Source organism: Carettochelys insculpta, chromosome 10, assembly GCF_033958435.1.
Source record: "Carettochelys insculpta isolate YL-2023 chromosome 10, ASM3395843v1, whole genome shotgun sequence".
In the NCBI taxonomy this organism is placed as follows: domain Eukaryota; kingdom Metazoa; phylum Chordata; order Testudines; family Carettochelyidae; genus Carettochelys; species Carettochelys insculpta.
In genome coordinates, this window is record NC_134146.1 from 26,583,400 (window position 1) to 26,600,934 (window position 17,535).

The following is a 17,535-nucleotide window of genomic DNA, read 5'->3' on the forward strand; positions in this document are numbered from 1 at the left end:
CATGCGGCAATAGAAGGCAGAAAGGAGACTTTTCTGAGCAATTGAGGAGGCATAGAGACAGAAGGATATGGGTCAATCTCTCTTTTATGAACTCAGTTGTGTAAGGTACTCAGCAAGTGTGGGAGATAGTGAATATTTGATTTCCACGGGACCCTAAAATACAGAGTCTTCATAACTCTTAAGGCACAGCAATGCATTGGGTATGCAGCCCTCCAGTTCAGTTGATAGGGTGGGGGTGGGGCGAGGCGAGGGAGGCACATGGGGCATTTGACCCCAGACCCAATGTTTCAAAGGGACCTGGAGCTCCAGATGCTGTTGCTCCACCTGGAGCTCCTGGCCCCTTTGAATTGCTGCAGCAGCACTGCTGTGCCACTGTGCATGGCTGTGACAGTGTGTGTGTATATGTGTGTGTCGGGGTGGGGGCCTGGAGGAGGCAGCGCCATGGTCCAGGCAGTGCTGAAGGCAGCCCCTTCTGACCTTGGCCCCACGCTTTCCACCTTGCCCTGGGGCCTATGGCGGCTGTCAGGACCACTGCAGTCTTCTACTTTGGTCACCTATTCTGTACATTTTCCCCTTTCTATTTGGAATAACCACAGTCATTGTACTTGAGAGAGAGAATTTTGCAGGCATGAGCCCTACATTTGTTACTTAAGCTACAACAATAATTTCTGGTTTATTCATTTGGTATCTGCGGCTTTGTAGTACAATCACCACTCTTTATTTGTTGGCTGGAGTGAAATTCTTAGTCCATTCTTGATACATAAAGTCATTCCAGTACACCACCATCTTGACAGATAGAGGCAAATACAGTACTGCTGGTGGAAATATTTGCCTATATTTTTATTTCTTTCTCCTTTATTCAAATAAATTGGGCCCAGATTGCCCATCTCTGTGCTAAAATAGACCTTCTCACTTATGTAATCCCATTGAAACAAATGGTACTGCTGTCATAAAAAAGTAGTACACAGTGTGAGCAAGGATATCTCGATCTAGTCCTTAATAAGGACTACACATACTATACTTTTATCGTATTTACTGTGTTGATTTTTTAAACCTATTCTTCATTTTAATGTCGTTCAAATCAGTCATGTAAAACCAGATCTACCTGATCCTTGTCGAAAGTGGCTGAGATCATACTTTTTGCTTAAAATGGAATTAAAAATCTACATCAGACTAGTACATGAGATCAGCTGCTCCAGTACTTGTTGTCTCTGACTCTTTAGATTTTGAAAAAGGAAATTCAAATCCAGCAAGCCGTATTAGCAAAACATTCAGGAAATGCACCAAGCAGCAAACCAGGATGATCCAGAATGAATCCTCAAATTGTTCACTATGAGTTTTAAAGATGAAACTCCCTTCTTTGTAATTTGCAATTTTCTCAGAGAGGTGGTGAATTTTCACTTCTGAGGAAAATAGTATCATGATGAGACAACTGCAAGAAACTGAAACAGAACAGAAAACATCACTGCTTTGGAAAGTTCCTGACAGCAAATCTTGTTGTCACACACAATCAAAAAAAGTAAAATGCCATTTTCTTCACATTTTAGGGTCACTTAACTGACTTCCTCCCAGCAGCTGATCCAACAGCCATCAAAGTCAAAGGAATTCTTTCCATTGACTCCAGTGAATTTTGGATTAGGACCTAACCAGCCAACCACACCAAGTGTTATGTCTGACCTAAGGCTGCAGTTCAGCAAAACACATACAGAAGTGCTTAATTTGACTATTAAGCATATTATTACCCCAAGGGGTGTTAATGGGATTGCCCACCTACTTAAAGTTAAGTAGCTATTTACATACTTTCCTGATCAGGACCCTAATGAGCAACATCCCTTAGCAGAATTGCTAAACTAATAGTAACATACAATACTCAAGTTTAGAGTATAATTTACCTCATTTTCTTTATTGCAAGTGGCAGTTGGTTTCAGGCCTGTAATGGGCTTCTTCAGATAAGAAGTCTTCCAAAGGCAACCCTTACATAGTGTGAAATGTTGGCAATGAATCTGTTCCCTGCACAGAAAGGCCCTGGGCCTGATTCTGATCTCATGCTGATGTCAGTCAGGAGTAATTCCAGTGACATCAGTAGTGTTACACTTGTGTCAAAGTGTTGCAAATGAGATAAGAACCAGGCCTACAGTTTTTATTAATAAGATGTTAACACAGAATTCTATTTTCCCCACCCTAACACCAGTGAAATTCCACTTTCAGTAGAGTTATGTGACTTCCATCAATGGAATGAATGAGTCAAGCCCAAAGATTGCCAGGTGGGACCCCAAATTTTTTTTTAAAATATGGTTTTTTGGTGTCAGAATTTGCCAGTTCACCAAAGCTAGAAAGTTCTGTGGTGATGATTCTAGTCTGACAAATGGAACCTTGACTGCCAGTTATCCTGTTACCAGCCGAAAGTTACCCAGTATCCAGCCACCTGACTCTTTGGGACCAGTCTGGTAGGGTGCTGGGAAACTCAGGCTTCCAAGGTCTGTGGCTGCTGACTTACTTCCCTTCTATGGAGCATTTTGAAGTTTTGGAGTTTGTTCAGAATCAGAACTGAGCCAAATTTTAAAAGAGCGTAAGCTGCCAAAATGGCATACCTTTCTCCACCCAGCTACAGTTGCAGGCTCAGATTCAATGCAGTTACAGTTCTCATACGGTATCATGTTTTATTAAACAGAACACTCATCTTAAGTCATTAAATATGAATACGTGACTAATTTAAATGCAGAACTATACCAAAGTACTTACATGAAATGAAGCTCCAAAGATATAACCCTACTGGACCATGCAGAGTTTCATAGGGATTGCCAAATGCATTGTACATGAAGAAACCTGTTCCCACCAGAGCAAAGGCTATCAGTACTGTACAGAAGAGAATGACACTTACATGGATACTTGCAGGGATAATGTTGAGCAAATCTGGAAAAACTAAAAAACAAAATGGAATAAAAAATCACTACAAATATTCAGTGCAACAAATACTTTAGAAATCTGGCCAGCGATGTCATGCTGCTTTGTGCTAATTGTTTTAAATTGTGGTCCTCAGAAATAAGTGAAAAAGGAAAATAAAATAATGAAAATTAATTATAAACACAGTTGCAAGGATGTTTTAAGGAGAAGCACCTTCTAGCATTCAGAAGTGCAAAAAAAAAAAGGAAAAAAAACTAGCTTTGCAGGAATCCTTGTCTCACCTTCTTGGTCACATCTAACTACACATTAATAATTACTGCCTTTTCTGTGCCCAGGGAGTAACTCAAAACCTTACCTGGTGATGGCCAAGCTTTTAAGAGTGTTCTGTCTGAGACAGACTTATTTGTGTTTAGCTTTTTAGAAGGTAAATTCCACATATTTGAATTATAAAATGCTAAAAACAGCATACTAAATATTCACTCCTTATTCCCAGATGGTATTAGAACAAACTAAAGCACCTCAACAGCTGTAGTGCATAAGAAATGCAACCTAGAGTACAACGGTAAAAGATCCTGGCAGTCTCTGGGCCACATTCAATATTTAAGTAAAAAGGAGGGCAAATTATATGTTGAGCATCAAGTGGTCAAGAAACAGATCCTGCTGCATGTAAGTTGCGCCGTAATACAATGGTCACCTATCTGCAATTGTTTTTAACGTTGGTTAAGTTAGCCTGGCATAAAACTGGAAGAATGCAGTTTGTAAATCAGGTCCAGTTTGCATAGGTCGAAATAATGACATAAAGTACAAGAGACAAGAAAACCAGTTCCAGTGGTGGAGATAAAGAGTGTATCTTGAACACTGAGCTGGTGGGGTGGAGGAGGTGGGAAGGATACAGCAGGAAAATGGTGTAATAAAATGCAGCTGTCACCTCACTTAATTCATAGGGAACCTTTCCATTCATTTTCTAGGTCTCTGCACTGGTGTAGTAGATTTCAGCTAACAGGTTTCAGAATGTCACATGATGAGACAAGGACAAATTTTTCCCAACCAAATCTCAAACTGGTGTAAGTTACACTTGGGCTAGAGCCACACGACAACAGAAGATCGACCCGCATAGGGTCAATCATTTGGAGTTTCATTTTGCACATGCGCAAAATGATGCTCCCAGGGGTCAGTGTCAAGCCTTGTATTCCATGCAAGAGGTGAGGAATAAGGAAGGTCGACCATCTGTCATGTGGACAGACATGGAAGTCAATAAACCAACTAAATAAATTGGTGTCGCTAAAACTATGTATCAGCAGTCACTGGTCGACTTCTATATCTAGTATAGATGTAGCTTTGGTTGACACACTTACTGAACACCAAATTGTTGCAATTTACTTTACTTTGTTTAAAGCCTCTTAAATCAATTTGCTAAGCCAGTTACACCTAATGTGGGTTACATTTACATCACCATTAACTTTGGTCTATAGTCTTGTATACATAACAAAAAAGTGTCAGAAACTGAATTATTTTGGTCATTTTGGCTACATCTACACTGGCACAAAACTTTGAAATGGCCATGCAGATTACTAATGAGGTGCTGCAATGCATATTCAGTGCCTCATTAGCATGCCGCTGGCCACAGCTCTTCGAAATTGCCGCGTTTCGCTGTTGTGCGGCTCGTCTACATGGGGATCCTTTTTGAAAGGACCCCAACAACATCAACATCCCCTTATTCCTATCAGATGATAGGAATCAGTGGACTTCAAAGTTGGTGGGGTCCTTTTGAAAAGGACCCCCGTCTGGGCAAGCTGTGCGGGAGCGAAACACAGCAATTTCGAAGAGCCGCATCTGGCCGTATGCTAATGAGGGGCTGAATATGCATTTCAGCGCCTCATTAGTAATCTTTGAAATGGCTATTTGCATGGCCATTTCGAAGTTTTGTGCCAGTGTAGACACGGCCTTTATGTAGCTGTAACAAAAGTATGGAATTACTTCAGAGGTTTGTTTGCTGGGTTTGGAGGAATTTGGATTTATATTATTCTCCCTTTACTTGCTGAGGGGTTTAGGCTGAAATTACAAGTCAATTTACATTGTATCATTATTTGTCGTGTGTCCTTTAATTTATTTGATGAGGTCCTATTAGAGATTTTATAAATCTAAAGGAATTTAATGATTAATTCCACCAGTTTTTTCGGCTGTAATGAAGGCTTTGATTTATACAGTAGCGGAGATTAATGCATTTTATTGCGTAGTGTATTTCCTTATCTGTTGGAGAAAGAAGGAATGTCTCAGTGAAAGTACACAATATGTATGTAAATGTGTTTTGTGGGGACTTATTTGTGGTTAAGGGTGCCTGATAACTTTTCTAGGTGCAGACAGCTATTCCAGTTTGTGTTTGTAAGTTTGTTCCGAGGTGATTCTTATAGATTTGAGTGCAGGAACTACAATTTCCAGACTGCACTGAGAGAGTAAGAGGAGAAGGGGGAGGAGGACAGAGAAAGATAGGAAAAATGAGCTTTGTGAAAGAATGTTGAGAGTACGCCTTATCTTTGCTATTTTCAAGCTTCCCAAGCTTTCCTCAGAGGGGTTCAGTTACAAAACAAGGTAGCGATGAGCATAAAAGAACAGCACAAAACATACATTTAAACTTCTACAAGTGCCTCATGATGTGGACTTACCATCATCAAGAAGAAATGTCAATTCTGTACCAACTCAGTGACATAGCTAGGCCATACAGTATATAAGACTAGCATGCAACCAAACCAGACCAAGTGAAAACCATTCATCAGACCCCAACAACAAGGACAAACTTTGGTCTTTCTTGGTACTATGCAAATATAATTCAAAGTTTGTACAGCTGTGTGCTATGAAAGCAGATCTTCTACATCATCTCCTGAAAAAGGATGTGAAGTTTTGAATAGAGAGAACTGGGAAGCATGCAAGGGCAGCTTTAATACAATAAAACAATTTCCACTAATCTGCTTTTTAGCTCTTTTGTTTCTGAGAAGCAAACAATATCACAACTTATGAGTACAGTCTTGATGTTGTCTTGCCTCAGCTCAAAATGGACAAGAAGTCACTATTGCGTTCACTTCCAAAGCCTTGATTGATCCAGACAAATCCTAAGCCTGTCACTGAGAAAGAAATTTTTGTACACATCTGGGCAATAAGTCACTTCAGAACCTACCTCTGGGATAAGAGATTTATCTTTACTTTCAGCATATGAGGTTACAGATGAGCAACACCAAGAATTGCCAAATGGGCCACCAAACTAGTGGACTTTGATATCCAAACATATATCTTCCAGGTCTCAAGAATAACACTGGATATTGTTTGTCTCACCTGCCTATACGTTGGAGAAATATAATATAATGATTGTCATTGTGCAAATCTCTGTTACTACTCAAGGAGTCTGAGAGGGTGCAGAGTCCTGAGAGAAAGCAGTGTACTTCAGAACTTAAAAGTGTACCTTGTCAATAGGTGGCCTTACAAGACAATGATACCAGAACACTTTCAACCATATAGACACACATCATGTGAGCTGCCTTTCTAAATGAATGAATTTTGAAAAAGCTCTTCTGTTGTGCGCACACTTGTGAGAGTATGATTGATTTACAACACACAGGAAGGACAGCTGGGGATGAGTCTAAAGCAAAAGACAACTGCGACAAGACTTCTGGTCACCAGGGATGGACAAATATTGTATGGCTAATGGTAGGAGAGGTAAGTCACAACAAACCTTCAGTATCCTCCTTATGGCAGTGGACCATTCCAGCTGTCCGTAGGAGAAAATGGCTCTCCATATAATAGGACAGCATGTTATGCAAATGTTTGCCATAATAATGGTAAATTCATTCAAAGTGTCCAGAAGATATATTCACGGGAATGGTTACCATGGAAGTAGTGTTTAAGTTCATGTCATCAGTCTTCTCTGAAGGATTTATCAAGGAATTGGGAACCTACAGTGGAAAGCAATGACCTCTGCTGAAATGCAACACCCCCTCACTAGCAATAGTATCAAGCACTAAACTGTGTGTTTATACCATATTAGAACTAATGACATAGTTGAGAGAATGAACAGACTGGAGAAAGAATGTTCACAAGGTGTAAGTTTGCAAGCTTTACTTGAAAAACTGTTTGCTTACAGGACCCCTGTGTAAACAACAGGAGTATCAACCTTTGAACTGTTAAAAGGACACCAGCAGGTTTACTACCTGTCAGGGGTTCACATACTCTTTTGCAGCAAAACTTTCCAGTGAAACCATCTGTGAATGTTTTAAGGATAAACAGCAGAAATACAGACATGTATGTACAGTAAACTCTTTCGTATCTGGCAGCTCCGGGACCAGGAGGTTAATGGATACGCAAATATTCTGGTTAATAAAGAGCAGTGGGGGCGGGGGAGGCACAAGCGGGGGGTTCAGTGCTCCCCCCCCCACATAACAAAGTTCAGCCCCCATCTCCTTGCATTCCGGCACTGGCTTCTGCTGGTGGGGACAGCGTGGAACTGCCTGAAGATGGTGATGGCAGGTGGGGGTGGCTTGCCGCAGTGGACACTGGGTGAGAGAGTGGAAGAGCCCACCAGCTTCACACACAAGCAGGACAAAGGGAGGCAGGGCAGGTTCTGAGCAGACCGGCCCTGAGGGGTGGGTCGTTGTTCGTGCACACTGTAATTCAGGAACCCCAGCAATGACTCTGCTTCTCCTTTCTCCCTGCTCAGTGTTCACTGTCCAGAGCTTCACTTGTGAGTTATGCCAGTTCTGGTTATTCAAATACTGGATAAAGAGAGTTTATTGTATATTGTAAGAAAGGTGCTAAACCTGGTAAGTTTCAAACTGAGATGGTGTGAAGCTGCCATACACAGTCAAGAAAGGACGTTCAAGATATTCATGTCCTTTGTAGATAGCAGAAATCCAAAGATTTCTATCCAAGGTAGAAAGAAATGAACATTTCAAAACTGTCTGCAGCTTAGAGTGCTTATTTTTCCACCTTGGACAAAAGAACATCAGTGACACCAGTAATAATGATGAATTATCTATAGTAGTAGGAATTGCTTTACTGTTTAGATTTGTTGTGGCCTTTCCAGGTATTAGAAGATGTGTGAGACAAAGACTAGAAGACTTTGTTAGCAGACTCATGTCATGGTTTGAAAATGACTGTTAAAGTTTTACAGTGGTTATTATTAAGGGAAAGACCAAGTTGTATCTAGCTAGATGCAGATAGCTACCCCAGTTTGTGTTTGTAAGTTGATCCTAGTTGGTTCCCTATCTTTGAAAAAGGAACTATAATTCCCAGGATGCACTGGGGATGAAGAGAAGAAAGAGGAGAAAGGATGACTGTGAGCTCTACAGAAGTGTGTGGGGAATAACTTTACCTTTGCTGTTATCAAGGTTTCTGAATTTTTCTCAAAGAGGTTCAAGTTCAAAATTCCTATTTCCTTGCTTTGCATTGGAGGAATATCATGGTTAACCTACTTTAATCCTTGTTAAATGAAGTTTTTACTTAGGGCCTATAACAATGAACTGAAACAAATACACTAAGGGTGTGTCTACACGGGCACAAATCTTCGAAATAGCCATGCTAATCCCTCCCTCTGTTATATGCAGAACTATGTTTGCAGACCCAAAAATGTTCCAATAAATGTTTTATTTAAAGAAAGTCAGGGGAAGTGTTCTGAGCTTATAAAATATCCTTGATCTTTGTCTGCTCCTAGCTTCAGCAGCCAGTTCTGAGAATTCATGAAGAGAAACTTAGGGCCTATAACAATGAACTGGAACAATACACTAAGGGTGCGTCTACACGGGCACAAATCTTCGAAATAGCCTTTTTTCAAAAATTATTAATGAGGTGCTGAATTGAATATTCAGTGCCTCATAAGCATTAGGACATTCCGGCTGCGGTGCTTCCATCAGTGAATGGGATAAGGTGATTTCAAAAGGTGCAGGGTCCTTTCGAAAAGGACCCCTATGTAGCTGCGCTGAGTTGCGCGCTTTCGAAAAAAGACTATTTCGAAGATTTGTGCCCGTGTAGACACAGCCTAAATTTCTCTTCATGAATTCTCAGAATTGGCTGCTGAAGCTAGGAGCAGACAAAGATCAAGGATATTTTATAAGCTCAGAACACTTCCCCTGACTTTCTTTAAATAAAACATTTATTGGAACATTTTTGGGTCTGCAAACATAGTTCTGCATATAACAGAGGGGGGGAATGAAGGGAGAAATAAAAGAAAACCCTGAAGCCTTAAAAATGGGATGCCAACGTAAAGGAATAAGGAACTGGTGGCCCAGTAAGATGTATGGCTTTTCTGCTCTGAATTATGCTGGTTTTACACCTCTCTAACTCCACTGACTTGTCAGTTTGCCTCCTTTTATGACTGCATGTGAGCCCATGGAGTTTGGAGGTGAGTGTTGCTTTGCTACATTACAAGGCACAGCACTCTGTACGTAATAACTCAGTAAGCAACGCTAACTTGGACGTCTATTTTATTTTTTAAAATGATCTCAAGATTTTTACTACAATTTGTTCAATGTGCATTTGTATCTTTTGCTGTAAGTACCTAAGGGCACCCACAAACCAAGCAAATGACTCATCTAAATGGGTATAAACATAGGCGCAATTATGCCTGCAGTTTTGCCCCCATATTTAAGTATGACGAGTGGCACTGACAGCTACCATGGGCTGTGGGGCAAGGTGGAAGAGGGGCCCGGCTCTGCACCCTGGAAGGAGCTGGGCCAAGAGTGGGAGAGGCAGAGCCAAGGGCAGTCAGCCCTTAGTTCTGCCTGCAGCACAGCGATGCCCCTGCCCTCCCCAAACTATGTGCAACCAGAGCAGTGCTGCTACAGCACTTCCAAGGGGCCTGGAGGTCTGGTAGCCACTTCTGCCAAAGGAGCAGCGGGGGAGACAGGAAGTCTGGGCCCCTTTGAAACCTGTCTGGGGACAGTTGCCTCCTTTGCTCCACCCATTGGCAGGTCTGAGTATTACTGAAGGATAAAACTGTGCCCATAAAATTGAAAACTACTTGGGGGCTCAGCTAAAACCAAGGCATATTTTGTCAGACACAGTATAAAATAAAATATTAGGAATTTTGTATAGTTTGAGTACCTTTTATATTGGGTATTAGCTGTTAGATCAAATTTGACCACACCTTCCCAAGTTTGGGTGCATAGTGAATTAGATTCTCTATAAATAAACTTTAATCACTTATGTGTGTTCAATGACAACACATATTTTAGAACTAATCATAGAACAAAACTTAATTGCTTCCAATCCACAGGGGCATGATTAAATTGGGGGGTAATAACTCTTCCAACTGCTGTATGGGCTTATTACATGCTGGGAAATAGCTAAATAGGAGCCTCATATAAATTAATCTACCTTGTAAAATGTTGACTAGCAAACAGTTTTGTAGCCAGCAATACAGTAAGTATGAAAAAGTAGGTAAGGCAGCATTTATATCCATGATTAAAATAAAAGAAAACTAGTTATATTTAAGCAAACCTTTGTAAAATTTCTTAAATGTAACCTTTAATATTGTGTGAAGCTCAAACCACTAACTACACACTTGCACATCCAAATACCAGCAGTCTTCAGATTATGACACAGTTGTATCTTAAATTGAAACATTGTAACTTGGAACTGCAATATACTCCATTGTGCGACTGAGCAACTTAAAGTTGAAACCGACAGTCGTAAGTCAAATCAGGGTGTCAATTCACCAATGTCATAAGTGCCATTCATAGAATCATAGAATCATAGAATAGTAGGACTGGAAGGGACCTCGAGAGGCCATCGAGTCCAGCCCCCTGCCCCCACAGCAGGACCAAGCACTTTCTAGACCATCCCTGAAAGCCATCTATCTAACCTCTTCTTAAATATCTCCAGTGATGGAGATTTTACCACCTCCCTTGGCAATTCATTCCAGTGTTTGATCACCCTGACAGTTAGGAACTTTTTCCTAATGTCCAACCTGAACCTCCCCTGCTGCAATTATGACCCTATCCTCCAAAGAAGTTGCAACCCCTCCCAGCTTGGTATCATCTGCAAACTTAATAAGTGTACTTTCTATGTCAATATCTAAATCGTTAATGAAGATATTGAACAGAACTGGTCCTAAAACAGACCCCTGCGGAACCCCACTAGTTATACTTTTCCAGCAGGATTGAAAGCCATTAATAACTACTCTCTGAGTACGGTTATCCAGCCAGTTGTTCACCCACCTTATAGTAGCCCCATCTAAGTTGTATTTAAGTAGTTTATTGATAAGTATGTTATGGGAGACCATGTCAAATGCTTTACTGAAGTCTAGGTTGTTGTAAAGTTGAGGACTGCCTGTACCCGGGTTTTCCAGTCACTGTGAAAATCAGGCCCTTCATTTATTCTGTAAATTACACATTTACTTTCTTATTAGCCAAAACTGTACTAGTTGTAGTAGCAGTGTAAATGATATGCACTTCAGTACTATGCCAATTAAGTTAGTCATAAACCAGGAAAAACACAGTCTTTAATCCAGGTGGACTTTCTAAAAGGGTATATCACACATTCTCTCACAAATAAGATTTTCCAGAATTGTCTTTCAGCACTAGTAAATGTTTTGGGATAAAGTATCATACTGCTTACTTAACAAAAATTGATTTTAAGTAAACATACAACTGCATTGTATTGCTTGTTTCCTCTGACAGCTAATCTAGAATTTTAAAATTGTATATGTGACATATCAGGAAAGATTAAATTCAGCAGCGATGTTGTCTTGAAATAAAAAAAAGAAAACATTCCTTCATGATAATGTATTTGTGTGCGAGGTCTGAATGCCCAATGACCTTTAGAAAATGAACCACTGACCCAGAAACTGATGAGAATCAGACAGAGTAAATGAAGCAGAAGGCTTTCCCTAGCCTAGCAGAGTTTGCTGGCAGACCAAATTCATTTTACAATTAAAAGAGATATAGTGGTCAGTAGGGAATATTTAATGGGAACAAACATAGAACTAAATCACTTAACATATTTTCCAGACTGTTTGTTCACAGACATGTCACAGTGTTCTTCAGTTCATTAAACTGTGCTCACATGTATCATACTACTTCCCAGCATGTTTATAATGACTTCTAGAGAGAATTTGTGTAAACTCTGTATATTCCCACAGATATGGAGAATGTCAACCAATGTCTCTCAGTAATTGAGCTCTGTACAGGTGAAATCCTTCCTTTAGAAAAAGATATTAAGCTACCTTAGCATATTTAAATGCAAAACCCTCATGCATTTATTTCTCCTTCAGCTAAATAAAAAATAGTCCGAGTTATTTATAAAGGGAACATTATATCCTCCATCATCTATTCTTTGTGAAAGTTTATGCAGACAAAAATGCTTTAGTGACTTATTTTCCAAAGGAGCGTATTTATGTTTGTGTGTAATCTGGTTGCAGCAAGTCATTCTGCATTTTCAGATGAACACTAGGGCCAGTAATCACTTCTGGTAAGTCTTTTCTGAGGATGCTACAGTGATATATTCCTGGGCATGTAAATAGGATTTACAATGGGTTTGTAACACAAGGGGGGAAGCTTATTTAAATAGCAATGCAATACAGGTTGAACCTCTCTGGTCCAGCACCTGACTGGTGATGAATGAGAGAATTTGCTGGACCATGTGAGTTCGATATTGTCTAGAGAAGTATTACCCACAATCCCATTGCTTTCTGGGCTCTTAGAAGACATTTAAGGGTAAATTGGAGCTAAATAACAGCACAGAACACTGAGAGCCAGGATTGGTGGCTGTAAACAAACTTAATGGGATCACAGGAAACTTGGCCACATTCATGATAAATGGTCATCCAGCTGACTAAAATCATGCCAGATAACGGATGTTGCCAGATGAGAGAGTTCCGGATTAGAGAAGTTCAACCTATACAACATATTTAACTTTAGATAAAAGTAATGCAACATATACTAGTGGTTCTCTTGGGAAATGGGGGCTGGGAGGCCTGACACTCTGATTTGTTTTACTTTCTTGAACATGTCACTTAGACCCCAGTTCAGACAACTAGTTAAGCACACGCTTAAGCTTTAGGCACATGGTTAAGGGCCCTTGCGCAGGAAAATTCATGCATTCCCCAATCAGGGCCTTAATCTCTTTGCACCTCATTTTTGCCATTTGTAAAATTGGGGTGATAATATTTGCTAAAATTTCACATATTATTATACTCAGCACAGCCTCCTGTTTGCTTATTAAATATATGCAAACATTACAATTTCCTCAGACTTTTTCATGACTCAGACCCATTTGATGAATTTTTAAAGGCTATTTTCCCATGTGGAATGATAACACAGTTTACTGTGAGCATCCAGTGCTCAATTTTCAACATTCCACACTATGTTGAGCTGTGATTAGTTAGCTACCTCGCCTCATATTGTTTCTGTTCATCAACTGGATGTGCGTCCGTGTACTTCTTGGGTGCAGTTACTTGTGAGTGTGAAGCATAACAGTCTGAATGCAGCTTTGAAATGAGTGTTTGGTGAATATTTGTGACAGTAAAGCTCAGCTGGCTGAGCGGTGCCAGGAAGCTCACCTAAAAGGCGTATCTCCAGTCAGCAGAGCCGACAGCCACCGTGGTCCCCAGGGCAAGGGGGGAAGGCGAGCTGGCTCCTTGCCCCCCAGCAAGGGCAGGGCCAAAGGCAGAAGGGGCAGGGCTTAAGACAGGCATCCCTGCTCCTCCTCAAGCTCCCTCAAAGCCACGAGTGGAGCAGCGACACAACACTGCTTTGGCATTTCAAAGGGGCCTGGAGCTTTGGCTGCCACCACAGCCTCATTTGCCCCCCTCCCACCCACATCAGCAGGTCTGTCTCCAGTGCAAAATAAAAAAGTGAGTTCAGGGTAAAAGAGCAGTAAAGACACAGTAACTTGTTTTTGACTGGGGCTAGAAGCTTGAGTTAAAGCCTACACAGGAGATAAGGTTTGAATGTGAGCTCCTAACTTAAGTTAAAAAACACATTTCTGCACCTTTGCTCCTATTTTAACAAAGGTTAGCTAACCCAGGTTACCTAGAGTGAGTTAAGAGAACACTTTTTAATTTAATTTAATTTAAGACAAACCCAAAGAGTGCAAGTATGATAAAGGAGAAAATTCATTTCACTGACTGCCCTAAAATTTGTTGCAGTATTTTCCCAGATCTATACTCCACTTTAATAAAGCACTATCAGGTCCTTTGCTGTATAATAATAATAATAATAATAAACCATTACAAGGTTATTAACAGCACATGCATGATTTCTCTTTGTATAGAAGCAGGAAGTGGTACCAGTTTGAACTGACCATTTCAGAACAGCCTATTAAATCATTTTGGTAATGACTAGTTCCATGAACCCTGCCATTCTAGCCTAGAGAAACATATTATAACCATTTTGCTTTATAATATGAGGACAATTCAAGTCTTATAATAACTCCCGGCCCAGTTCTGCAACTCTTTCTTGGGCTGAGTCATCCCTATTTTATTGAAAGTCAGCAGAATTACTTGACTGCTTTTTTTTGTTTTACTTAGATAAGTAACAGAGAGAGCCATGTTAGTCTGTATCCTACCAAAACAAAAAGCAGTCATGGAGCACTTTAAAGACTAACAAAATAATTTAGTAGGTGATGAGCTTTCATGGCAAAGACCAACTTCTTCAGGTTTGGAGATAGTGCTGCCCCATGAAAGCTCATCACCTAATAAATTATTTTGTTAGTCTTTAAAGTGCTCCATGACTGCTTTTTTGGTTTGTTACGATACAGACGAACATGGCAATCTCTGTTACTTGTGTAAGTAAATTCTGCTCAGTGTAAGCATTAAAGAAGCAGACTCTTGGCCACAACTTTTTCCAAAACTCATTAGTGCTTCACACATTCCCAAGCTTGGGAGATACACCCCCCTGTCCTCATCAGCACACCCCTGTTCTCTCCCCCTCATTGCTAATCATGTGATCCCAGTGTTGTCCTTAACCATTCCATTCCATTGAGTTCATAATTAATGTGAACTAAATTCAGTCAGTGCTTTGTCCTGCTGTCTGCATTGTCATTTACAGTTGATAATAATAGCTATGGTTGAAAACTATTTCCATGGGATTTAGTAGATTGCTCTGAAAATTCATCCCAGACTATAATTTGTAGGGTAAAACATCAACATATTGTGACAGTCAGGATAGTAATAAAGAGAACTTTCATAAACAGACCAGTTACGAAATTTAAACCTACCAAAGTTTAACAGTAAACTAAATGAATTTGGTCTACTACCTCAGCAAAAATAGTATATATAGTAAATCTTTTCTGATGCATAATCCGGTAACCTTACTTCACCATGAATGATTCATGCAAGCAATTTACCAGAACTGTTTCAGTAAATTGCTTCCAAATTGTCTTTTGTAATAATATTTTCATGTGGCATATTGTGAGATACATACATAAAACAAAGATCCGTTTGTTATTATCCATTTCATATGTTATGTATAAACTGTATGTTCGCTTGATCAGTTTATCTTTTTTATCCTTGAAGATGAATGCAGCATGTAAATCAAAACAATCTCCTTCCATCAAATTCTGTATCACTCAGATATCCAATTCAATTTGCAGGTCAATTAATTGAACAGCTACCACTGTAGTATACACCCAGTATGATTTCCCAATTAAGGGAAAAGCTTGGTGATTCTTGCTGCTATGTTCTTCAAAAGCAGTAAATAAGGCTTCGCACTAGCCTTCTGATAAGGTTGTTACCTTTCTGCAGTTGATTTTGCAATAGAGCATATGGTAGGTAAATAGACAATAAAATCATTCTTTCAGAATATTAAAAAATTAAGGGTACGTGAGCTATTTATTATAATAAACCAGAATACAGTTGCATTGTCACTTGTAACTAATATTAGCAATAAGGCAGCTGAAATGTTAAGATGGACACATGTCAGAAACAAAACGTTTTAATCTTTTCATATTTCACACTTGTTGAAAATCTTGAGTAAATGAGAACACAATGGAGCATTTGCTCATTATCTATCATGTAGTATGCACTCAGGTATTAAATAATTTAAATATCTCTGTTACTTACATGAAAATCGAAAAGGTCTCCCTCCTAGCCCACATTGTCTAACACGCTCACCATAGAAAAGCCCATACTGAATTTCACCAATAAACTTCTCCAGTTCTGGTCCTGATGCATTGACAAGCAGAGCTCCAGTTTTGCACAGTGTTGTTCCTTTGATCCATAACTGAGTTCCAATGGCTGCTGCAATGCCTAGTGCGCAAGCAAAGCTTAACACCCCAGCTATGCAAAAAATGACTTTCTTCTGTTGAGCTGGCATGGCTGCTTGTGAAAGCCTTTCTAAGGAAGGAGCAAAACTTTTAATAAGAGCATAGCAAGCTCTTCATCACATCAGCAAAGCAGATGTACTGTTCAACTCAGTGACAGCCCCTTCCCCCCATAGTGATAGTATTCTGCTATAATGCTAAGTAATCTCTCCAAAGAAGCTTTTAATTCTTTTTTCTCTCTTCCCCTGTATAACCTTAATTTATGTACAAACATTTTAAAAGAAGCTGTAAAATAAAACAGGTTGCCTGGTGTTTCTCAGCATATCCTGTGTTACTTGATAACAAAGGTTTAAGATAACAGATGGGACCTCTATGTAATGTGATGAATGTTTCTCCTCTGTCCTTTGGCTGATTGGGTGAGCTGAAAATTACAGAAATAAGTTTGGCTGCCGCGTGAACTTATTAGCAGCCTAGAAAGTTATCTTCTGCAGGTGGTTTTAATTCTCCAGGGATAGCTCTAAAAACTAACAACACATAACATTTGTCATTGTTTCACTGTTCCTTATGCAGTACAGAGAATCTGAGATAGACAGCTATCCTAGGTGCAATGCCCTTTTCCCCATCAAGATCCCCTTCATAACAGGGCTAGTGTGTTTCACTAAATAGTATTTTTGTTTAAAATATGTGGTGGGATACCAGCTTCTGGGTGGAGTCTGGACAAATTCGTATTTGAATTTGGGTTTCAGAACTAAGCAAATAATTTCTGTTTATTTTCTTTTCTTATGATGCTATTCACAGCAGTTATGTCCTTCCCCTCTGCCTCTGCAAACACTTATGCATATGCCCAGTTTTTCATGTTTGTGAGTTGAAGTAAGTGGGATTGCTTATGTGAATAAATTATTTTGTGCGTGTTCTTATGTGTTTGCCAGATCAGGGCTTCAGACAGGACCAGAATCATAGGCAATAATCTGGGATGGTTCATTGACTACTTGCCTTCTCAACACTTTTTGTAAAACACAAGGGTTTTGTTTGCACTAAAAGGTTGCACCAGTTTAACCAAACCAGTTTAGAAATGGATTTAGTTAACTGAGTGCAAACTTTTTGCATGGACATTCTTAATTTATTAGCATCTTATATCAATTAAGCTGAAACTGACTCCTTACTAACATAAGATAAATCCATTACATTAATTTTTGCACCAGTTTAGTGAATTGGTTTAAAAACAAGACTTTTTGGTTAAACTGGGAGAAGATTGTGCACCAACCAAGACCTAAAATGGAATAGTCTTCTGTAAGGTTTAAATTTATGTAAACCTTTGGCTCATGGTTGTGATTGTAGATGTAACCAAGAGATGGCGCACTTCTTTTTCCTTAGAATCCTTAGAGT

At 39.7% G+C, this 17,535-nt stretch overlaps 1 protein-coding gene across 1 annotated transcript; it reads right to left on the minus strand.

Annotated features, from left to right (window-relative positions):
- Positions 1 to 1,173: 1,173 nt before the first annotated feature.
- On the minus strand, positions 1,174 to 16,202 carry CLRN1 (clarin 1). The gene is made up of 3 exons (XM_075004541.1): positions 15,950 to 16,202; positions 2,743 to 2,922; positions 1,174 to 1,442 (listed from the first exon to the last, which is right to left on the minus strand). The coding sequence occupies exons 1-3, from the start codon at positions 16,200 to 16,202 to the stop codon at positions 1,174 to 1,176; spliced, it is 702 nt and encodes a 233-aa protein (XP_074860642.1).
- Positions 16,203 to 17,535: the final 1,333 nt, after the last annotated feature.